At 44.5% G+C, this 24,214-nt stretch overlaps 1 protein-coding gene across 3 annotated transcripts in view; it reads right to left on the bottom strand.

Moving 5' to 3' along the window:
• Positions 1-2,185: 2,185 nt before the first annotated feature.
• The window catches only part of SH3KBP1 (SH3 domain containing kinase binding protein 1), a 409,330-nt gene continuing 387,301 nt past the window's right edge, over positions 2,186-24,214 (bottom strand). For 2 of the 3 annotated variants that reach the window (XM_033949043.1, XM_033949044.1), the window contains 5 exons: positions 18,949-19,058; positions 16,995-17,123; positions 15,337-15,605; positions 7,660-7,723; positions 2,186-3,277 (listed from right to left, as the gene is read on the bottom strand). In XM_033949043.1, coding sequence (XP_033804934.1) covers positions 3,236-3,277; positions 7,660-7,723; positions 15,337-15,605; positions 16,995-17,123; positions 18,949-19,058 — 614 coding nt within the window. In that variant the 3' untranslated portion in view covers positions 2,186-3,235. Of the gene's footprint in view, positions 3,278-7,659; positions 7,724-15,332; positions 15,606-16,994; positions 17,124-18,948; positions 19,059-24,214 lie in introns of all 3 variants that reach the window. The other variant, XR_004539909.1, reaches the window with a different exon arrangement.

Here is a 24,214-nt window from a genome sequence, read left to right as displayed (position 1 = left end):
GAAGAAAAACAGTAACTTGTCAGGATTGAAATGGCAAAGCCAACGGGCTTCCCATACAAGGTAAACACAATGTTCAATAAACAGTCTCTGGTTGAGAAACCAACAAGAGTCCAAACTTAAACAAAACTCTCTTCCTCAGAGGTAAGTTCTCATTTAAATCATAGTCCAGGTGGAGTTCATTACCAAAAGAAAGGAAAACTTTTCCACCAAAACAAAGCTACAAGTCAGTGCAATAACACTGGCTTCTTCAGCGACTGCAGGCTGGAAAGACAGTGTGCACCGTGTGGTCTTGAATCGCCAGAAATTAGGCCCACTATCCCGCCACGTAACACGGGGCTAACCCCACTGTCTTATCATACCATAGTACACTTGATTCAAAAGGGAAAGCGCAATTAAGCTTTCAAAAATGGAAAAACAAACTTCAAAATAAAAGTCCTTGCTCAATTCAGCATAGTGAAAATCCACTCTTTAACATGAGTTACAATTATTCAGTCTGAGAAAAAGTTAATCAAAAACAAACTTGCCATCAACTTCAGCAACATTCAAATACTTGCTTTTATGAGGCAAACCTCCATAGGCGTATTCTCAGGAGTCAGCCCAACACTAGCTTCAGGGCTTGTTTCCAACTCCATGTCACATAGTTCCTCATTCAGACTGGAAGGCGATTCTTTTCCAGCTTCTACAAACTCCATGGCCTCAGGAGCTTGACAGCTATCAGGAGCTCCCAGCCCTGAGCCTTGTGACCTTCTCCCTTGCTGTTCCTCTCTCCTCTGATTTTCTAGGAGTCTAGTCTTCAGGAAGAGCAGCATTGCAGCCCCGCCCTCAACCCTCAGGTGGAAAGGATTTCCGGTGATTCACCTTGTGACCCAGAGGGGAATGGGAACCTAGCACTGCTGCTCTCTTACTCCCTCTACAGGCCCTAGAAGGAAATTCGGTCTGAGAGGCAGAAAATGGGGAATAAAACAGATTATGGGCAGTGTCTGGATTTGCACTGGGACCTGTACTAGGGACACTCCTAGCAGGCATAGTCTGCTTATCACAATGAGTACATGCATTCTTAATGACATCGCTCCTGTAATGGGGAAAAAAAATATGCCAGCACCCTAACAAACATAAGGAACATTCCTGTAAACACAGGAAACAACATGAAAATTTTTTTGAGCTGCATGCCATTAACTTACATCCTGGTTGCTGCACTGTAAATCGTCCATTCATTCATCTGGGCAGGTACAATACATTCACAAGACACAAGAAACATGTGATGGGAAAAGTCCATAGTCTGTTATTAAGACATAGGGGAAGCCTCTGCTTGCCCTGGATCGGTAGCATGGAATGTTGCTACTATTTGGAGTTCTAGAATCTTGTTGCTCTTTGGGATTCTGGAATCTTGCAATTCTTTGGATTCTGTATGGAATGCTGCTACTCCTTGGGTTTTGCCAGGTACTAGTGACCTATCCTGGCCAGAGGGAAGTGAGGTGGCCAAGAGCAGAACTTGTTGAAAATCATCTCAAGCACCTGTAACTTGGAGAGGTTTCCCTGCCCATTTAACAACACTGCAACCAACAGAAATATTTCTGGATTTCAGATCCACAAGGCATCACTGTGCTCTATAGGGCTGCTTCAAATAAAACTGGGACCTGGTGACCCGGTTCACAGTCATAAGCGTGCGGGACAAAGCCGCGCCGACATTAGAGAGCAGACAATTGAGCGTAAGCCTCAAGCATGCCGCTGTAAAAGTATATTTTAAAAAGTTCCGATGGGGGGGGGGTGAGGGAGAACCCCCCCCCAGTTTACTTAATAGCGCTGCCATTGGGGGTGGTTTTGGGGGGTTGTAACTCCCCGTTTTAGAGGAAACTTAACTTTTCCGCTATTTTTTTTAGGGGAAAAGTTAAGTTTCCTGCATAATGTGGGGGTTTACACCTCCCACACCCCCATCGGAGCTCTTTAAAATAACCTTTTATGGCGGCGCGCTGGAGTCTTTCGTGCACTTGTCTGCTCTCTACTGTCGGCGCGGCTTTGTCCGTCGTGCTTTTGTCCCGTCACCGGTGACCTCAAGCCCTAGAATAAACCTCTTAAATATATCCTTCTGGAACAAAGTAGAAATTGCCCAACCAGACAATACATATACACAAAAAAAATGCATAGATCTTTTGCACCTAGAAAGAAAAACACAGCGGCTACAACGTAACCAAAAATGTCATTCTATTTTGTTGGAGTTATAAAGCTTACAACATAGTGGCAATTGACATTACATAAATACCAAAAAAAACAGTATAAAAAAATCAAACTTAAAAACAATATCACGAAAAACTCCGGAATCCTTGTGTAGGAAACACAACTGTTCTTAGCTTTATTATTTTTAATTAAATTTTCTCTCTTTTATTATATGCATATTCTGTTCGCTCAAAATGAAGGAAGGGAGGGCAAGAAAAGGTGAACGCAACCACTGAGTGAATCCCACGCGCTTCTTCTATGTTTCTGGAAGAGCATAACTTAGGAGACAGGAGGGAGGGCAGCTTATACCATCAACATCCCTCCCCCCCTCCCAGTGTTCCAGAATGATCACGACTGGGCTTACAATGGAGAGATTATACGGGTAAACCTCTGACTGATGTGTATCCAGCCTCATTCTTCTGGCAAACAGAAGGCAGAACTCTGAATCTTAATTTTTGAACAGCTCTGTGCATGAATCTAAATTAAACTTACACCTGTCTCAATCTGTTTTTAGACCTTAGGTTGAACATGGACACAGCCAGAACAAGCCTCAACATGCATTCTTCACTATGCACGGGCACAAACATTTTTTCAAATTGGTGGTGCAAGATGACCACCGCCTCCTTCTGTTCTCCCTCTCAAAAAAAAAAATAAAAAAAGTCATAGAATTATAAAGCTTGTAAACTCGTAATCTGAAATACATTTGTTTTTTTATTTATTTATGGAAAAAAAAGAGTCATCAAAACAGTACCGCTCTGGACTGAACTGCCTGAGTGTTCTTCGTTTGCGATCGAAAGGAAGCAGGCGATTTGAAAGAGAAGGCAGCGTTTCAGGCATCAACACTTTCTCCTCCAGGACATAATTTCAGTTGTGCTATCGGAAACATTTGTGCTAACCTCTCGAGCAAAAAAGTTGAGGCAAATCTTATTTCATTTGGCACAGTTATTTTGGCTGGGGTGGGGGTGGGGGGTCGGAACTCAAAGTGTCACACGTGAGCAACATCAACGTTCCGTCTGTCGGTTCATTTTGACTGAAGGGTTTTCTTTATTTCATTAACTTCCATCTATGGAGGCAAGAAAGACAGAATTTTGTGTATTTAATAACTACTAAAAAAAAACCCCAAAAAACATTTAGGGTAATCTTAGGTGCGTACCCAAATTGCCCATGCAATTTAACTCAATTACATGCTAATTAGCACCAATAACTGGCATCTTAGCAAGCAACTCCTCTCTCCTTGGGTTCTACATCCCAAACCCTATATGTCACGTCTGTCTGTCCAAGTTAGACTGTAAGCTCTTCTGAGAAGGGACTGTCTCTTGAATCTTAAATGTACAGTGCTGCGTATGTCTTCCAGCGCTATAGAAATGATAAATAGTAGTAGTAATAGTAGATTGTAAGCTCTTCTGAGCAGAGACCATCTATTAAATGTGAAATGTACAGTGCTGTATATGTATCTTTCAGTGCTGTAGAAATGATAAATAATAGTAGTAGTAGTAGTAGTAGCAGCAGCAGATTGTAAGCTCTTCTGAGCAGGGACTTTCTATTAAATGTGAAATGTACAGCACTGCCTGCGTATGTCTTCCAGCGCTATAGAAGTGATAAATAGTAGTAACGGTAGAACAAGCAGCACTAATAGTACAATGCATGGTTACAGTCATAAATGTAAGCTTTGGGATGGGGAGAGCAGTAACCTGAACAGAGTGCTAGTAATAACCCTAAATCACTTTACTAGGCAAACCAGATGGACCATTTTGGTCCATCTGCTGTCATGTATATTACTAAAGGCAGATATTGCAGCTCATATAGGGAATTAGGGGGGGGGGGGGCGCTGATGAAGTAGAATCACATAGGACAAAGTCTGTAGGGACCACTCCCCTTTGTCCTATGTGATTCCACCTCAGCAGCTGCCCCCCCCCCTAATTCCCTACATCAGCACTACGTTCTGACTCCCCTTTTGTCCCATGTGTCTGTTATAATTAGACTGTAAGCTCTTCTGAGCAGGCACCATCCCTTGCAATGTGCAGCACTGCGTGCGTCTGGTAGCACTGTAGAAATAATAAATTGCTGTTATTGTGCTGAAACTTCCCGAGAAGCATCTCTCCTTTATATATTTCTTCAATTTTTATCCACCCGTTCAATATAAGATCTCCTCACCTTAACAGTTTCTATGATTTATCACACACTTTTCCACTTCCTTCTTCTATGACTTCAAATGTGTGCTGCTCAGTGGCGTAGTAAGGGGGGAGGTGGTCTGCCCCGGGTGACTTCTTGGTGGGGACGCCTGCGCCCGTCCTCCTCTCTGCCCCCGTTCCTTCCCGACCCCCAGCCCTGCCACACACGTGCGCCCCTTCCCTTCCCACGCAGCTCTTTAATTTTCCTGCTGCAAAGCAGTATCACGAACTTGCTGCCCACGTCGGCTCTCTGATGTCACTTCCGGGTCTCATGTCTAGGAAGTGATGGCAGAGGGAGAGCCGACACGACGTGGGCAGTGAGTTGGCGATGCCGTTCGCTCTGGGAAAGTTAAAGAACGGGAGAAGGGAAGGGGGGATGGAGAAGAGGGTGGGGGAGGGACACTATTACCCTGGATGTCACTCATCCTCGCTACGCCAGTGCTGCTGCTCATACCTCTTACAAAAATCAAAAACCCAACCCTTCCTTAGCCATCTAGCTTTCTTAGGAATGTTTCGCGGAGTGCTTGGGGGTCTAGTATGACGTTCAATAAGGTGTGGAGCCCATTGACTGCATATGCTGAATTGCAATGAAGGTCAGGTATCTCCCTTTTTACAGATTCCTTACACATCTGGGGGGTGGGGGGGGAGGAGAAGGTATTTGGGATTGCTAAAGGTATTTATCTATAATATTTTAATAATATATGCATATGCAGTGTAATAGTTATGTGAGGAAGGGAGGGAGAAAAGGATTGGTAATGGATTAATTTTGTGTATTTTAAGTGCGTTATGTATAATGCTAATGTTTAATATTGCACAGTGTTCCCCCGGTGATTCGCGGTCCCAGTCATGCGTGGTATTTTCTGACCGTGAACCGCCGACAAGGAGAGGGCAGCAGGAGAGAGCAATCGGAGCACCGCGAGTGCAGGAAATCACTCGCGGTACGCTCTGACCGCCTCTTCCTGTACTAAGTCGGGCCTTATCCAATCAGGAGCTGCGTGTCAAAGCAGCTCCTGATTGGATAAGGCCTGACTTAGTGCAGGAAGAGGCGGTCGGAGCGTACCGTGAGTGATTTCCTGCATTCGCGGCGCTCCGGCTGCTCTCCTGCTGCCCTCTTAAGGCTCCTCCATGAAAAACCGTATTTGTGTTTTTTTGAGATTCGCGGAGGTTCCTGGAACGGAACCCCTGCGAATTTCGGGGGAGAACTGTATTACACTGTCAAAATTTGAAAATCAATAAAGAATTAAACACACCAAAAAAAGAATGTTTCGCAAAAAAAGCAAGAGTGCGGACTTGTTAAGGTTGTGCATGTTTCTGCAAGTTGAACAAGCATACACAGACAGGAGGCCGTTAGGATGGCGCAGAGCTCATGTGTGGTGATGGCCAAAAAAGCAAAGAGAAGATTAGGAATTATTAGGAAAGGAACAGAGAATAAAACATGGGCGTAGTGAGTCCGAACCCATCCAGCAGCAATGCACCCTTAACACAACAGATTTTGAAAATGGATCAGTTTGGACAGAAGAGTCCAGAGAAATAAGCTCCCAGAAACAATGAGGTGAAACACAACAGTTAGGAGAATTTCCTCCTTTCCAATTGCCTCTCCGCTCGCCTCTACTCTCCCTTTCACAAGCACAGAACCCACACGGATAGACCCGGCATGCAAATGTACACACTCGCAGAGGGGGTTGAAAGGAATTCATGATTCAAAAAGGCATGGGATAAACACAGAGGATTTCTAATGTACTGACAAAATATATCTTTACTGTAACCCACTTGTATCCCATGTATTGACAAAACGTATCTTTATGGTAACCCACCTGTATCCCTTACACTGACAAAATGCACCTTGATAGTAAATCACTTGTATTGTAACCCACTTGCATCCCATGTACTGACAAAATATATCTTTACTGTAACCCACTTGTATCCCATGTACTGACAAAATATACCTTTACTGTAACCCACTTGTATCCCATGTACTGACAAAATATACCTTTACTGTAACCCACTTGTATCCCATGTACTGACAAAACGTATCTTTAAGGTAACCCACCTGTATCCCTTACACTGACAAAATGCACCTTGATAGTAAACCACTTGTATTGTAACCCACTTGTATCCCATGTACTGACAAAATGAATCTTTAATGTAAACCACTTGTATTGTAACCCACTTGTATCCCATGTACTGACTAAACGCATCTTTATTGTAAACCATTTCTATCCCATGTACTGTCAAATGTATCTTTATTGTAAACCATTTCTATCCCATGTACTGACTAAACGTATCTTTATTGTAAACCATTTCTATCCCATGTACTGACTAAATGTATCTTTATTGTAAACCGCTTCAAACTTCACGGTATAGCGGTATATAAGAAATAAATTATTATTATTATTAATTAGAAAATGAATGGTGTAAATTAAAGAACTAAGGCCAGTACCGGGCAGACTTGCGCAGTCTCTGCGCCATATATGGTGATTCGGTGCCGGATGGGCTGGGGAAGGGCATCAATGAGAACCTACGGTAACTTGGAACATGAGGACGTTACTGGCCAGACTTTATGGTAGGTATCCTGCCAATAATGGGATGGTTGGAGAGGCTGGAGGGAGCTTGGACGGCAACTCCAGCAGTTGGAACCTAGGACAAGACCAGGTGGACCTTACGGCCAATCAAAGAAAAAGAAAAGTTAATTTAATCATGAATTTATTTATGCTCCACGTGCCTTTCTCACTTGTTTTAGTGGGAAAATGGTCCAGAACAGTAGATCATGATATGAAGTTTGGAAAGAAAGCAGATTGAAGAGTAATGGTAGAAAATATGTCTTCACAGAAAAAAAAAAAATGATGAATATATGGAACAATCTCCCAGTGGAGCTGGTAGAGAAAGAAGTATCGGAATTAAAGAATACCTTTATTAAGAAGAAATGAAATACATTTATGGCATTGCTACTGGAGGGCTTAATCTGCCACTTCAACCTATGTCTTTTTGTATCGTGGTCTACCTCTTCATTTGCTTTCATAGACCTCCTACGGTTTTTCAGATGAGATTTCCCTTCCCTCTCGTATTTTCCCTTCTTTGGATTGCTTTTTTTTTTTTTTTGTGGAAAATGGATTTCTAAGCCTCTACCCTCGTGTTTAAGTCAGATATGTTAGTTCGTTTCTCCCCTATTTTATAATGTTTTATAATGTAAAACCGCCTAGAAGTATGATAGCCAGTATATGAAATTTTTAATAAACTTGACATCTCCCACATAGCTTAAGTTAAGCCACTGTACCTGTAATCGCAGTCGTATCTTTTTCTCTTCATCCAACTCAGCTAATAATTGTTTAATTTCTTTTCTGAAAGGAGAAGTAAAAAAAAAAAAAAGGGAATGCTTCTAAACATTTTTGTCACACACACAAGCATTCAAGTTGAACTGGAAATGGACAGATTTTTCCCCCAGTTAAGCAGAAAAACATGTCCAGATCTAGGTCAAGTCCCAGTTTGACTTGGATTACATGTTCCGAGTTAATCCAAGCCTGTTTGCCTATCCCCCTCAGCACGACCTTTCTGCTGAAATGGGTCTTTGAGCGATTAAGCTTAAGAAGTTTGTGTATTCAACAGACAAAGTACGTGAAACCAAAGGTGGTCTGTCAGTATTAAAATTCTTAAGCTAGCTAACAAGCAGGTAAGAACTGCACATTAATTTTTTAAAAGAGAATTATGGTTAGGCTTGCACCAGTGCTGTAACTGAAACAGATGATAAAGAAAATTGCCATGTTAGCAGGACAAAATTTAAATGCGAGCATGAAACCAACAAAGCCTTTGGAAAAATAGCATTACAGTGGTGCCTCACACAACGAACTTAATTCGTTCCAGGAGCAAGTTTGTTATGCGAAAAGTTCGTTATGTGAAACGCGTTTTCCCATAACAATACATGTTAAAAAAAATAATTCGTTCTGCAGCATAAAATATGCTAAGATGACATAAAAAAAGATAAATTTTTTGTTATTATGTTTATTTAGATACATCTAAAAACATAATTGTTTTTTAAAACAACACACATTTTTTAAATTTAAAGACAGACTAAGTAGAGTCTAATTTTACAGTGAGAGAGGGCAGAGTCTCAGCGGCAAAAACTGGGACTTAACTGTTCATTTACATCCTTTAATTTACATTTGGTGCACTGACTTGCTGCCCTTTCTATTGTCTCCCATTGGAAAAAAACAGTCATTCCTTTGCATTTCTTTTGTGTAGCATCTCAAAGGCTACCCTGACACCCCAGTGTATGTTTGAGAAAACATCATGTTTAGCTGCTGTTTGGCTCCTGGAGCCCAAAACAGAGAGACAGACTTGACTCCCTTGTAACCATATAGTATCTCAAGTACAGGGCAGCTTTAATGCAGAAGTGTAAGCATGCATCGGATACAAAAGAACGCAAGAGCAAAGCTTAACAAATTGCCAGATGCATGAAAGAAAAGTCAATTTAATAAGGTCAGTTGGTTTCTGTACAACAATGTTTTTTTTTTTTCTAGCATCGGGGAAGCGGCGAGAGTAGCTCCGCCCCCCCCAACGCATCAGCAGTAGGCGCCGGGCCCCTGCGAGCCGACGGTCCGCCACTGCACAGGGAGCCAGGCGGAGAGAGGGCAGTTAAGCGCAGTGCCTGCGCGGAAGGATGCAGCTCGGGCGACTTCGTTGTGTGAAACGAAGTTCGTTGTGGGAAGCAAGACCTGAAGTTCGTTGTGCGCAGCGTTCGCTGTGCGAGGCGTCCGTTATGCGAGGCACCACTGTATAAAGACACAGAGTGGTTTAAGACGCAAACTTTTAAGGTACTGTATTCTCTCTAATAATCACCCATCCCCTTGCTTGAGGAACCAAAAAAAACACCATAACATTTGGTGCGACCTCATCTGGAGTATTGCGTTCAATTCTGGCCTCCTTATCTCAAGAAAGATACAGTGGCGCTAGAAAAGATTCAAAGAAGAACGACCAAGATGGTAAAGGGATTGGAACTCCTCGCGTAAGAGGAAAGACTAAAAAGGTTAGGGCTCTTCAGCTTGGAAAAGAGACAGCTGAGGGGAGATAGGATTGAAGTCTAAAAAATCCTGAGTGGAGTAGAACGGGTACAAGTGGATCGATTTTTCACTCTGCCAAAAATGACAAAGACTAGGGGACACTCGATGAAGTTACAGCCAAATACTTTTAAAACCAATTGGAGTAAAAAAATTTCACTCAGAGAATAGTTAAGCTCTGGAACGCGTTGCCAGAGGATGTGGTAACAGCAGATAGCGTAGTTGGTTTGAAGAAAGATTTGGACAAGTTCCTGGAGGAAAAGTGTGTCTTATAGATCGAAAAATACGGTACCAGACAAATAATTCAAATTCAAAGTTTGGAAAATAAAGGCAGTGATACGAATCATTTGTCTGAAGACAAATAAAAAAGAGTCCAGGTTTTCACAAATCTTAAGGCCAACAGTCATCATAGCATTAAAGGGGAAATTCGATAAACTGCGCCTAGGTTAACACAGAAACACCGTTTGATACACTAGTTAACTTTAAATTCAAAACACCTACCAGTGTCTTAATAGAAGGTGCCGGAATCGTGCCTAACGCATGGCTAATGCTGGAAGTGGCATTAGGCACTACATGGAACCTACGTTGGTGCGCTTTGCGTCAAAGATAGGCGCCAGAAAGGTAGGCCTCGAAAACCCTGGACTACATTTCTGGCGCCTATCTTTCCCGGAGGCGCAGTTCTCTAAATGGCACCGTCCCGTGACTGACCCGTGATCGGCGGCGACCGCCGACATCGGTGCTCTTAAGAGAACCCGGCGGAATATGAACAAAGCTTAGCCGGATTCTCTAAGGCGGTGTCCCGAAATCTTTCTTGAGCCGCGGCACACTAAATGTAGTGGCTGCGGCTCAAGGCGCCCAGAAGCGTGTGACGTCGCGGTGACGATGTCACCCGCATGCCTGATGTCATCATGTCGACATCCGCGCATGCGCGAAGGGCGTTCAGATGGGCCCTGAGCTACCAGTGGGGTGGGTGTCAGCAGGGAAGAGGGCCGGAGTGAAGGAAAGGCACTAGCACTGGCTGAGTGCCTACAGGAGGTGCCTCTTAACATAGAAACACAGAAATAGACGGCAGATAAGGGCCAAGGCCCATCTATTCTGCCCACCCCAATGACCCTCCCCTACCTTTCTCTGTGAATAGATCCCATGTGTCTATCCCATTTGGCCTTAAAATCAGGCATGCTGCTGGCCTCAATCACCTGAAGTGGAAGACTATTCCAGCGATCAACCACCCTTTCAGTGAAAAAGGATTTCCTGGTGTCCCCGTGCAGTTTCCCGCCCCTGATTTTCCACGGATGCCCCCTTGTTGCCGCGGGACCCTTGAAAAAGAAGATATCTTCTTCCACCTCAATGCGGCCCGTGAGATACTTGAATGTCTCGATCATGTCACCCCTCTCTCTGCGTTCCTCGAGTGAGTACAGCTGCAACTTATCCAGCCGTTCCTCGAACAGCTGGATAAGTTGCAGCTGTACTGTACTGGCATGTCCTGTAGGCAGTCAGCCAGTGCCAGCGCCTCTCCTTCTCCCTAGTGTGCCATGGCACACTTGAAGTCTCAGGAGGCACACACAGTTTGCGATACACTGCTCTAAAGGGTCCAAACTAGAATTATTTCTATGACTGGGCTCAAGTACTGCTCAGTATTTCTCATCATAGTAACATAGTAACATAGTAGATGACGGCAGATAGAGACCCGAATGGTCCATCTAGTCTGTCCAACCTGATTCAATCTAAAAATTTGTGTGTGTTTCTCCTCCTCCTTAGCTATTTCTGGGCAAGAATCCAAAGCTCTGCCCGGTATTGTTCTTAGGTTCCAACTACTGAAATCTCCGTCAAAGCTCACTCCAGTCCATCTAAACCCTCCCAGTCATCGAGGCTCTCCTCAGCCCATCCTCAACAGCCATATACAGAAACAAACCGTGCAAGTCTGCCCAGTACTGGCCTCAGTTCTTCAATATTTACTATTATTTTCTGATTCTAGATCCTCTGTGTTCATCCCACGTTTTTTTGAACTCCGTCACCGTTTTCCTCTCCACCACCTTTCTCGGGAGCGCATTCCAGGCATCTACCACCCTCTCCGTAAAGAAGAATTTCCTTACATTGCTCTTGAGTCTCCCACCCCTCAACCTCAAATTATGTCCTCTGGTTTTACCATTTTCCTTTCTCTAGAAAATATTTTGTTGTACGTTAATACCTTTCAAGTATTTGAACGTCTGAATCATATCGCCCCTGTCCCTCCTTTCCTCTAAGGCAGGGGAAGGGAACTCTGGTCCTCGAGAGCAGTATTCCAGTCTGGTTTTCAGGATTTCCCCAATGAATATGCATTGAAAGCAGTGCATGCAAATAGATCTCATGCATATTCATTGGGGAAATCCTAAAAACCAGACTGGAATACGGCTCTCGAGGACCGGAGTTCCCTACCCCTGCTCTAAGGTATACATATTCAGAGCTTCCAGTCTCTCCTCATACGTCTTTTGTCGCAAACCTCCTATCATTTTCGTCGCCTTCCTCTGGACCGCTTCAAGCCTTTTTGAGTCCTTCGCCAGATACAGTCTCCAAAACTGAACATAATATTCCAAGTGGGGCCTCACCAACGACCTGTACAGGGGCATCAACACCTTCGTTCTTCTACTGGCTATGCCTCTCTTTCTAAAGCCCAGCATCCTTCTGGCAGCAGCCACCGCCTTGTCTCACTGTTTTTTTCACCTTTAGATCTTCGGACACTATCACCCTAAGGTCCCTCTCCCCATCTGTGCATATCAGCCTCTCCCCTCCCGACATATATGGTTCCTTCTGATTATTAATACGCAAATGCATTACTCTGCATTTCTTTGCATTGAATTTTAGTTGCCAGATTTTAGATCATTCTTCCAACTTTTGTAGATCCTTTTCATGTTTTCCACTCCCTCCTCGGTGTCTACTAGTGCTGCCCGATTCACGATTCGAATCGGTTCACCAATTCACTTCGGGTGAATTGATTCAAATCGATTTAAATTAAAAAAAAAAAAATCGGCTTCCCGATTCGGACCCTCCCTCCTCGCCCCCCAAAGCAGGAGCGGCAGCGCTGCTCTTGCTGGCCAGCCGGTGCCGCATCTGCTTTAGAGGGCGGGAGGGAGAGTCAGTCGGGAAGTGCTGCTGTCGGCTTCCCCCCTGGCCTCCCCGAAGGACATCGCATCGAATCGCACCCCCTGAAGGACTGCCCCCCCCCCCCCCGGGAAGGCCTCCATGTTCCCTCTGGCCTCTACGCAGCGTTTACCTTATAGCTGCAGCCTGCAATGAAGATCGCGGTTACAGCGTCTTTACTAAGTGCTTTCAGCTCTTTCCTCTGCTGTGGTCCTGCCCCTCCTCTGACATCATAGGCAGGATTGGGCGGAGGAAAGAGCTGAAAGCACTTAGTAAAGATGCTGTAACTGCGATCTTCATTGCAGGCTGTAGCTATAAGGTAAACGCTGCAGGGAGGCCAGAGGAAACACGGAGGCCTTCCCGGGGAGGGAGGAACACGGAGGCCTTCCCGGGGGGGGGGGCAGTCCTTCAGGGGGTGGGACAGGCCTTGGGGGGGGGGGTGCAGGCCTTTAAGGGGGGGTGCAGGGCTTTAAGGGGGGAATAGGCCTTTAAGGGGGAGGACAGGCCTTCAAGGGGGGGCAGGTCTTCAAAGGGGGGGGACAGGCCAGGGATGGTGGCACAGGCCTTCAGAGGGGACAGGTAGGCCTTCAGGGGGGACAAGCCTTCAAGGGGGGAGAGGCCTTCAAAGGGAGGGACAGGCCAGGGATGGTGGCATAGGCCTTCAGGGGGGCAGGCCTTCAGTGATGGAGGTACAGGCCTTCAGGGGGAGGTGCAGACCTTCAGGGGAGGGGGGCCCTGGTGTATAAGTACATGGAGGGAAGGAAGGGGGGGTTCAAAGAGACGTGCATATGCCGGACTTTGGGGGGGGAAGAAATAATGGGTCTAAAAATAGAGGAGAGGGAGAGAGATGATGGACAATGTAATTTAGGGAGGGAAGGAACAGAAAGGGAGAGAAGTTGGACACAAGGGATGGTATGGAGGGGGGTTAGAGATACTGGTTAGGAGGGTAGTTGGGAAAAGAAAGGGAGAGATGGTGGACCCTGGGATGGTGGGGAAGGAGGGAGAGATGCTGGATGAAAGGGTAGTTAAGAAAAGATGGATCTGTGGATGGAGACGAAAAAAAAGAAAGATGCCAGACCTCCGGGAGAGGGAAAGGAAACGGAAGGGGAGGACAGAGATGGCAGATGGATGGTTAGAACGGAGAAAGAAGGAGACGCTGACAAGCAAGTTATCAGAAGACAACCAGAGCCCGGGGCCAACAAGATCTGAATAATGCCCAGACAACAGAAGGTAGAAAAACGAATTTTATTTTCCATTTTGTGATTACAATATATCCGACAGCCAGTTTCTAACCCAGTTCACCACTTTGGGTCCTAACTTCAGCCCTTCAAGTTTGTTCAAGAGCCTCCTATGAGGAACCGTATCAAAGGCTTTGCTGAAATCTAAGTAAATTACATCTAGCATATGTCCTCGATCCAATTCTCTGGTCACCCAATCAAAAAATTCAACCAGGTTCGTTTGGCACGATTTAGTAAAGCCATGTTGCCTCGGATCCTGTAGCCCATTAGATTCAAGGAAGTACACTATCCTTTCTTTCAGCAACACTTCCATTATTTTTCCAACAACCGAAGTGAGGCTTACCGGCTTGTAGTTTCCCGCTTCATCCCTGTGACTGCTTTTATGAATAGGGACCACATCCGCTCTTCTCCAGTCCCTAGGAACCACTCCCATCTCCAGAGATTTGTTGAACAAGTCTTTAATAGGACTCGTCAGAACCTCTCTGAGCTCCCTTAGTATCCTGGGATGGATCCCGTCTGGTCCCATCGCTTTGTCCAACCTTCAGTTTTTCAAGTTGCTCATAAATACTCTCCTCCGTGAACGGCGCAGAATCCACTCCATTTTCTTGTGTAACTTTGCCAGACAATCTCAGTCCTTCTCCAGGCTTTTCTTCCGTGAACACAGAGCAGAAGTATTTGTTTAGGCACATTTGCTTTTTCTTCATCACTCTCCACATATCGGTTCCCAGCATCTTTTAGTTTAGCAATTCCATTTATCATCTTCCTCCTTTCACTGATATATCAGAAAAAAAGTTTTGTCCCCCTTTTTGACATTTTTAGCCATTTGCTCTTCCGCCAGGTGTATCTCCCTCTTGTCTTCTTTCAGTTTCACCCGGTAGTCCTTTCTGTACTCTTCTTCTTGGGTTTCTTTATATTTCAGGAACGCCAACTCTTTTGCCTTTATTTTCTTCGCTACTAGTTTAGAGAACCACGTCGGTTTTCTCTTATTTTTATTTAATTTCTTCAAATAAAGTTCCGTAACCATTTTTATAGCTCCTTTCAGCTTAGACCACTGTTTTTCGACTTCTCTTAGGTCCTCCCATCCTAAAAGCTCTTTCTTCAGGTACTCTCCCATTTTATTAAAGTCTGTACACTTGAAATCTAGGACTTTTAGCATTATGCAGCCACCCTCCACTTTAGCCATTATATCAAACCAAACCGTTTGATGATCGCTACTTCCTAGGTGAGCACCCACTCGAACATTAGATCAAATCTGTATATTTTGTTGCATAACGTTTTGAAATGCTCAAGGCCTGCCAACAGTGTCAGCTTTCTTTGGCCGGCTCAGTGGTTTCCGAATCCTGAAAACCTCATGTTACAGATGCATAGCACTGCTGTAGGTCTCCCGGACAACTTTGCGTAACCTGAACACTGACACTGCAATCCCCCAGCCACAGGAAGCCATCTGCCTGACTTTGCTACAGCTGAAATGACTTCAAATATTCTGCTAAAGTGTTTACACTGTAACGAAAATCTACCTTTCTGCCCACGTGACTGAGAACTTACTTTTGCTGGTCTTTCATGGCTTCCACGATGCTCCTCAGCTCCTTGACTTGTAGCCTCAGCTCGTCCAAGGTTAGCTGGTTGTGGCTCCCGTGCTCAGTCTTTGGCTTCCCTTCTGTGGTACTGGGCAAATAGGGAGTACTTGACCTTTGGCCTGTTGTTCCTATGGTGATGGAATGAAAGGCTGGCGGCGAGGACGGCGAGGAGGGTGGGGCTGCATGGGAGCTGCTTCCTCCTGCTTTCTGGGGCATTGACGTTCTATTTTCAGACACCTGAGATACAGAAACAGTACAGTAGTGAAGGGGCCACAGAGTACAAGTTACTCTCAGGCACTCAATTTTTATTTTATTAATTTTATTTTAATTTATTATATACTAGACAGATAGAAATTCTATTTAAAATACAGTTTGGAGAAACTCTTTATATGCCACATCTCTTTAAATTTTCTAATAATAAATCTTTGAACCTAAAACAATGATGCTTTTCGGTATCCAGTCAATAGGAACATCAGATACAATAGAACTTTTAACTCCACATGGTCATATCAAGCAGCAAATCTGTGGAAAGCATTATCAACTAATATTAAGCAGCAATCTAATTTTAAATGTTTCAAAAAAGACCTAAAGACCTATATTATTTCATGAATTTGTTACTAATATGCTACGATTCCCGAATTTTTTAAGGTTACCAACCATCAAGATCATTGCGTTCTGAAAATTCAGCACTGTTGAAGACAAAGGCCAATCCCAAGTCATGTGGAAACGAACGCCACGACCTTTTCATGTGCAGGAGTAAAACTGTGGCATGGCCTTGTCGGTCAAAGTCGGAAATGTGGGGGGATAGGCGTTCATTCAGGAAATTGCTGAAAACCACAATTATTTGTTGATGCATTTCTTTGAGCCCTTGACCTATTGCAAGGATTGAATCTTTCTGACCTTTTTGTTTTTATCTGTTCTGACCTGTTTCAATATTTTATGCATGTAATCTTATTGTAAACCGTTTTGGAATAAAACGGTATAAAAATTTTTTAAATAAATAAATAAATCCTAAATATTGTAATACTAGTTTTGAATTTGTATCACCATAATTACTTATGTAAACCGCTGTGAACTTCATGGAGGTATTGGTGGTATACAAATAAAATTGTATTGTATGCTACCTGAGAGCTATTTCCAGTTCAAAGTCAGTCTAGCCCCTTCCCGTTCCTATATTCCCGTAAAATTTAACTCTTCGCCTTCCCCTCCCTAAAACTATGCCACTCAAAAAAATTCCTTGACAAAACCTATGCCTTCCAAGCCGCCAAACTAAACCCTTGGCTAGCCCAAATGGTCCTCAAGGCCTACAACTACCTCGACTTTAGAAAATTACTCAAAACTTACCTATTCCGAGACCAAGACCCTTAATGCCCCTTTTCAATCCTCCTCCTCCCCCCCCTTTTGATCTACTCCCCTCCCCGTCTCCCTCCTCTCCCCCCTACTTCTCTCCTTGCTGTTCGCAACTTTATGATCAATTTGATATGTAACCACTTGTAATCTCTGTCTACTAATGTGAACCGCTTAGAATTCTTCGGGGTATGGCGGTATACAAAAATAAAGTTATTATTATTATTATATTGATGTCTGGTGCAACATAAGAGCCCACTTAATTTATTGTATCATTACCTGCGATACTGTAACGGTCCTGGGGACTTTCTTCGAAACATCTGCTGGTTTCTGAGCTAGGGAAGTAAACTCCTCCTTCTCTTCTTCAGGACTAGGTGAATCCAAAAAATCGGGACTCGAAAGCGAGGACTATTAACAAAGAAAAATGCAAATGAAAACCTGGGCATTATGCTCATAGCCTACTCCTCTGCCCTCCAACCCAGCCCGCTGATTAACCGTTCCCCTTAACTGTATCTATGACATCCTGTTTGTCTGTCTTGACTGTTTTTAGATTGTAAGCTCTTTCGAGCAGGGACTGTCTTCTTTTTCTTTGTGATTCTGTACAGCACTGCGTATGTCTGTTAGCGCTATAGAAATAATTCGTAGTAATAGTTGTGTGAAGCGCTTCAGTCTTTGGGAAGCAGAGCTGAGCTTGTGATGTCATAATGCATCATTCCACCAATAAGAGCCAATCTCATCAGTGATGTCACAATGGCTTGATTGTCCTGTACTCCCCTCTGCCCTCCAACCCAGCCAGCAGATTAACCCTTCCCTTAACTGTATTCATGACATCCTGTTTGTCTGTCTTGGCTGTTTAGATTGTAAGCTCTTTTGAGCAGGGACTGTTTTCTTACTCTTTGTGACTCTGTACAGTGCTGTGTGCGTCTGGTAGCGTTATAGAAACAATTAATAGTAGTATAATTCCCCTTGATTTTAGGGTTTGCCTTTCTATAATCCGCAGCAAATCTTATGTGAATTGAAGTGGCATAAAAGAACCTTGATTAGATTAGATTATTAGAATACGTTCTTAAAAATTCAAATTCAGGTGGAAGATCCTATACAAATATAAACCACCAGTGGATGGTATTAAATGTCCCCTGAGGAGATTCAAATCTAACAAATGTTAGCTTAAATGTCTTCAGATACTACTATTAAGAACATAAGAATAGCCTTACTGGGTCAGACCAATGGCCCATCAAGCCCAGTAGCCCGTTCTCACCGTGGCCAATCCAGGTCACTAGTACCTGGCCAAAACCCAAAGAGTAGCAACATTCCATTCAGAATCCTAAAATAGCAAGATTCTGGAATCCCAAAGAGTAACAAAAGATTCCGGAACCCCAAGGAGTAGCAACATTCCATGCTACCGATCCAGGGCAAGCAGAGGCTTCCCCCCGTGTCTTTCTCTATATAACAGACTATGGACTTTTCTTCCAGGAACTTGTCCAAACCTTTCTTAAAACCAGCTACTAATTTCTATAGCACTACCAGAAGTACACTGCGCTGTACAGAGTCACGAAGAAGACAGTCGCTGATCAAATGAGCTTACAATCTAAACAGACAAGACAAATAGGACGCCATGGATATAGCTTAAGATGCCATGGATATAAGTTAAGGGGAATGGTTAATCGCTGGCTGGGCTGGTGGGCAGTGGGGTTATGGATTAAAGGCTATATCAAAAAGGTGGGTTTTCAGTCTGCTTTTAAAGAAGGGAAGGGGTGTGGTGGACGAACTCGGGTAGTTTATTCCAGGCATAGGGGGGCAGCTAGATGAAAGGAACAAAATCTGGAATTGGCAGTGGAGGAGAGGGGGTACAGCTATGAGCAGCTTATCTGAGGAACGGAGTTTTCTGGGAGGTGTATAAGGAGAGAGAAGAGAGGAGAGGTATTGAGGGGCAGCAGAATGAACACACTTGTAGGTCAGCAATAGGAGTTTGAAATATACGCGAAGGTGGAGAGGGAGCCAGTGAAGTGATTTAAGGAGAGGGGTGACATGAGTGTAGCGAGGTTGGTAGAAGATGAGTCGTGCAGCAGAGTTTTGCACAGATTGCGGGGGGGGGGGGGGGAGGAGGAGGGGAGAGGCGGTACTGCGGGAGACCAGTTAGAAGTAGATACTGGGCTGTTTAAGTGCCTCATCTGAATCAAATGAGTGACAAAGGCAGACATGCAGATGGAAACAGTGTGTGGGCAATACATACGGATGTGAAGGACTGAGAGGGGGGCCGCCTGCCACTAGCTTTGGGCCTGGATGCGGTTGGATGACTGAGTTTCTCTCCTGCTGATACCACAGAATCAAACCCTTCAAGATCTACAAAAGAAAAAAAAAAAAAAAAAAAAAAAGGTAACAATAAAAAGATTTCTCTCTTCAAACACTAAAAACCATACACAGACATTAACAAGTTAATTTTCTCTGAGCACTGAATACACCAATATTGACAAATCTTCTTCCGGTCTCTTGCGTGCTTGGGCAACATGTCGGCACAATGAGAAACAAATAAGACTGGTGTCTCCCTACCCACGGTTCTATTACTCGTATCTAGGTTTGGAAGATCTGATGCATCCTTTTCTAAGATGTCAGACCCCTCCAAATTTTCCTTTATTTGGGTCATTTTCTTAACTCTCTACTTGCATAATGGAAAGAAAATTTAAAAGTTAATTTTGTAAAGGTTTTTCCACATACCTGCAAGGACAGTTTTACAAATGGAAAAGGTCTTTCATAAAACTATGTGCTACATAGTTATGTGTAAAATGACATGTAACATATGTGTGGAAGTAGATGGACAAGTGGTCCACTGGTCCTAGAATATTTTATTGTAGATAATCATATAAGAAGTAGCCAAACAGGGCAATGTTTCACCCACCAGGGCTGCCTCAGGGGCAGAAAAAAATAGTTAACACATAAAAACATAAATTAGCATAGGCACACTAAAACAAATTAATTGGTCATAATATGTCATTGATAAATTCATCATAAAACACAAGAAACCATAAAGATAAATAAATAAAAACTTGAATAAATATACAATATACATTCATGGGACTGTGCTCGGCCAAACCATCTTCAGAGGGTCCAGGAAAGGAACTCGTCCCCTGGGAATGCACCTTTTCAGGATCCTCAGTCCTGTAGGACTAAGAGGAGGCCGAACCCAAGGCTCCTGCCCCTCCCCCATATGATCTGTTGTACGCAGGATATGGACGGTCCTCAGCTGACCATCCAGTACAATTCCTGGCATGATATAGGAATAAGAAGGCTTGAGGAGTCCATCCCTGTTGATTTTAAGCAAAATGAAGGGGTTCTGAGGCAGACGGAGGCTTTGGAAAAAACAGATCACTCAAAATCTAAGATGGCTGCCGCCAGAAAAATCACACCAAAAATGGCCCTTGGAGACATCCCTGAAGGATAAAAACCACAGGGAAAGGGGTTTTAGAGGTGGGGGATCTAGGCTCTCGGGTCGGAATCCTTTAAATTCAACTTTTGAGGACCCTCCCCCCTGATTTTCCCCATAAGCTAGAATAGCCTTACTCTCTGTGCCATCCGGTGCTTGCCTGCCTGCTTCAGCATAAGATTTCAGTTGGAACAAAAGGAGAAGAAATCTGCCTCACAGATTCCCTGGATGAACTGGGTCTTTGGGCTACCAGTCGGCCCGCTGTTAGTCCCGGCCAAACTGGGAAGGAGCCTGCGCTCAAACTCCTGATGAAATCAGGGTTGTGAGCAGCTAGGCAGGGGATAGCCCCTGAGCTCAAAAATATAAGTGCAGGCTGGCTAGCTAGGTGTCCCCGAGGGCTGATCCTGCTAGCGGCTGACTTCTGCCATGCGAGTCTGCATCTTCTCCCAGTCAGAGGTCCCAACAAGTGGGAACCCCTGGGCATCGAGCCTCTAATCGAACACCTGGGGGAAAAACCACCCGAAAGTAAAAAAATTGCTGCAGAGCAGAGCCACTTCTGAGCAACTTGCTTGCAGAACACAAACTGAGGGGGGAGGGCAGGAACAGCTCCCTGGGAAGGAGGCGGAGTTGAAAACATGATTGACAGTTTTCTGCAAAAGCAACTTGAGAGTGGACATGCAGAACCCTAGTGTTCAGGACCACTAGACACATTGTATTAGAAGAGGGCGTGGCCAGTATAGAGTATACAACCTTGACTCTCTTACTGAACAGTCTAGATGGGCTATGCTACTCTTTATCCACCATCATAGGGTTACCAGATTTTATGTCAGTAAAATCTGGACCCCCTAGACCCGCCCCCCCAGGTCCACTTTATTCCACCCTCACTGCCTGTTCATCAGGCAGAAAGGCATCCGTATGTGACATCAACACATTGCATCCATGCATGTGCGGACGCCCCATCCCGATGCGATTTCTTTTCAAAACCCAAAGTCTCGGGTTTTGAAAATCCATCCGGACATGGGAAATCCAGACATCTAGTAACCCTACACCATCATTTACTATATTACTGGATGAAATGAGGGGGGGTGGGGGTGGAAAATCCAACCAGCAGATAAAGATTTATGATGCACTTTCGTTTTGATCTGCTTGTTAAAATACAAACAAACAAACAAAAAAAAAAAACACCCCACAAAATCCATCCATTCAAATGTTCCCATGAATTGTCAGAAGCACCTCAGGTCAAAGTCTCCCTTTTGTTAGCCAGACTGTCTTAAACTGAGACACCTGGGTTTCATTCCTGGCTCAGGCCACATGCTCTCCAAGGGTTAGGAATGCCGCAGTGTTGCGTTAACATTCAGATCCCCTGGGAAGAGACAGTCAAGTCATCTTGTTAACGCCAGCACCGAGAAGTCAGACTAAAGAGCCATGACTGCAGGGTTCAAGAAAGTCTTGTCTCTGTACAGACGGTACTAAATTTAGAGAGAGATACAAAATAAGGGGAAAAACTGGAAATAAAAGCCCCGTGGGGGGTGCCAAATCCTAGCCCTGGTTCCAGTTGAGCTGGAAGTGCAAAAGAACAGGAGGAAACTAGCAGATGGGGGGAAAAATTGTTACTGGGTCAAGTTTGCCACCCGATCATCAAATTTTAGTCATCTTTTTTTTTTTTTTTTAAATATATGCTTATTAACAGTGGTGGAACACAAATAAGCATGAGTCAACAATGCAAGAACACAAAAGCATATATACCACAAGTTATACAAGAGCAGATGACATATCCAAAGCAAGCAATCTAGTCATCTTGATCTCTTGCAGATGAAATCTGCTGAGCTGTGAGAAATTTAACACATGCACCCAAAATATTTTAGGTAGAATGCATGTAGGCATTCCCGGAGGTGTAGTTTGGATAGAGCAGACCTGGGTGATGAATGTAACACACTCACACATTTATAGTTTCTTTGGAGCGGGTGCAAATGTGCATGCCACATGATCTAGTTCTGGGAGTTACTTTTATTTAGGCCCACTGCTGTAAAATTTATCTCCTCTAATATAAACTCGGAACGGGCACAGTTATGATGGTTGCCACTGGAAGCTCAGGGAGTGTCAGGTCAAAAGGGTTCATAGACAACGGCGCGAAAGACAAAAGCGCGCGCCGATAATTGAGCACAGCGCGCGCCGCCGCACCGCTCTAAATTACAGTTTTTAGGGGCTCCGACGGGGGGTTTTGTTGGGGAACCCCCCCCCCAGTTTACTTAATAGACATCGCGCCGGTGTTATGGGGGGTTTGAGGGGTTGTAACCCTCCACATTTTACTGTAAACTGAACTTTTTCCCTAAAAACAGGGAAAAAGTGAAGTTTTCAGTAAAATGTGGGGGGTTACAACCCCCCACACCGCGGCACGATCTCTATTAAGTAAACTGGGGGGGTTCACCCCCACGCCCCCCGTCAGAGTGCTAAAAACAGTAATTTAGAGCGGCGTGGCGGCGCGCGCTGTGCTCAATTGTCTGGGCGCGCCTTTGTCCCGGCGCGCTTTTGACCTGACACCGGTCAAAAGCGCACCGGGACAAAGGCGCGCCCAGACAACTGAGCGCAATGCGGAGGCGCGCGCCGAAGAAAATGACAGTTTTAAAGGGCTCCGACGGGGGGTGTGGGGAGGGGAACCCCCACTTTACTTTATACAGATCGCACCACGTTATGGAGGGGTTTGGGGGGTTGTAACCCCCCCACATTTTACTGAAAACTTCACTTTTTCCCTAAAAAACAGGGAAATAGTTAAGTTTCCAGTATAATGAGGGCGGTTACAACTCCCCAAACCCCCCCACAACGCCGCCGCGATCTGTATTAAGTAAAGTGGGGGGGGTTCCCCAACAAACCCCCCCGTCGGAGCCCCTAAAAACATTCTTTTTCTTCGGTGCGCGCTTCCGTCTTGCGCTCAGTTGTCGGCGCTCGCCTTTGTCTTCGGCAGTTTTGTCTATGAACCAGCTCAGGGCACCACCGCATCAGTAGACGCTGGTTTCGATTAAGCTCAAAGACGCCGTAGACCAGATCCTTACTTCCATCTAGTAACAATTTTAAAAGTTTATACCATTTCTGGTTTTGGTCTTCAAGGGGTAACAGCCAAAGAAAAGGGGGAAAGGAATCTATAATATAAAAGACGAACAAAAAGAAAAAAAAATTCTGAAATTAAAAAAAAATTTTTTTTTTAAAGGCATTTAATTCAAAGAAATACAAAATTTTGTATCATCTGTGTTTCGGCACTCAACTTTCCTTAGAATTCCATTTAACTTTGTTTAAAATGCAATACAACAAAGAAGCTATTCTTTTTTCTTGGACATTTTGATCAAGAAGGAAGCTTATCGTTTTATTACATCAGTTTTCAAGAAACCCACTGATAAGAACAGGTATCTGCACTATACCAGCCTTCGTAATAAACATCTCAATGATAATTTACCCTTATAGCCAGTTCTTGGGATAATGCTGCCTTTGTTCAGAAACTGTGGATTTCATAAAACAAAAGCAGCCATGGCTACTAAATTCAAAATTAGAGGCTATCCTTTGACCTAAATCCAATATGAAAATCACAAATCCAAGCTTCACCATCGTGAGAATCTGTTGTCTACAGCAGTGTTTTTCAACCTTTTAACACCTATGGACCGGCAGAAATAAAAGAATTATTCTGTGGACCGGCTTCGGTCCGTGGAACGGCGGTTGAAGAACACTGGGCTAAGTCGTGGGCCAGACCCCGCCCATCTCTTCCCAATCTCCACCCCAGACCCCACCCCCATAATAGTACTAATTGCACCTTGCACATCCCGTGCCTCATCTAGAAGCCTTCCCTCTGACGTTGCAACGTCAGAGAGAAGGCTTCCGGTCCAGGCGCAGGATGCCCGTAGGAGCCACTGCCCGTGGCTTTGTGCACTGAATCAGTTAGGAAGAGGGAGCAGGCTCGAAGATAACGCCGCATCGATCGCACCGTGGACTGGCGGTTGAAAAACACTGTTTTGGGCCTGATGCATGTGCTGGGCCTGTGGATCGGCAGGAAATTTCTGTGGACCGGCACTGGTCCATGGACCAGTGGTTG

This window comes from Geotrypetes seraphini, chromosome 6 (assembly GCF_902459505.1).
Source record: "Geotrypetes seraphini chromosome 6, aGeoSer1.1, whole genome shotgun sequence".
Taxonomy (NCBI): Eukaryota; Metazoa; Chordata; class Amphibia; order Gymnophiona; family Dermophiidae; genus Geotrypetes; species Geotrypetes seraphini.
This window is presented reverse-complemented; position numbering and strand designations above follow the sequence as displayed.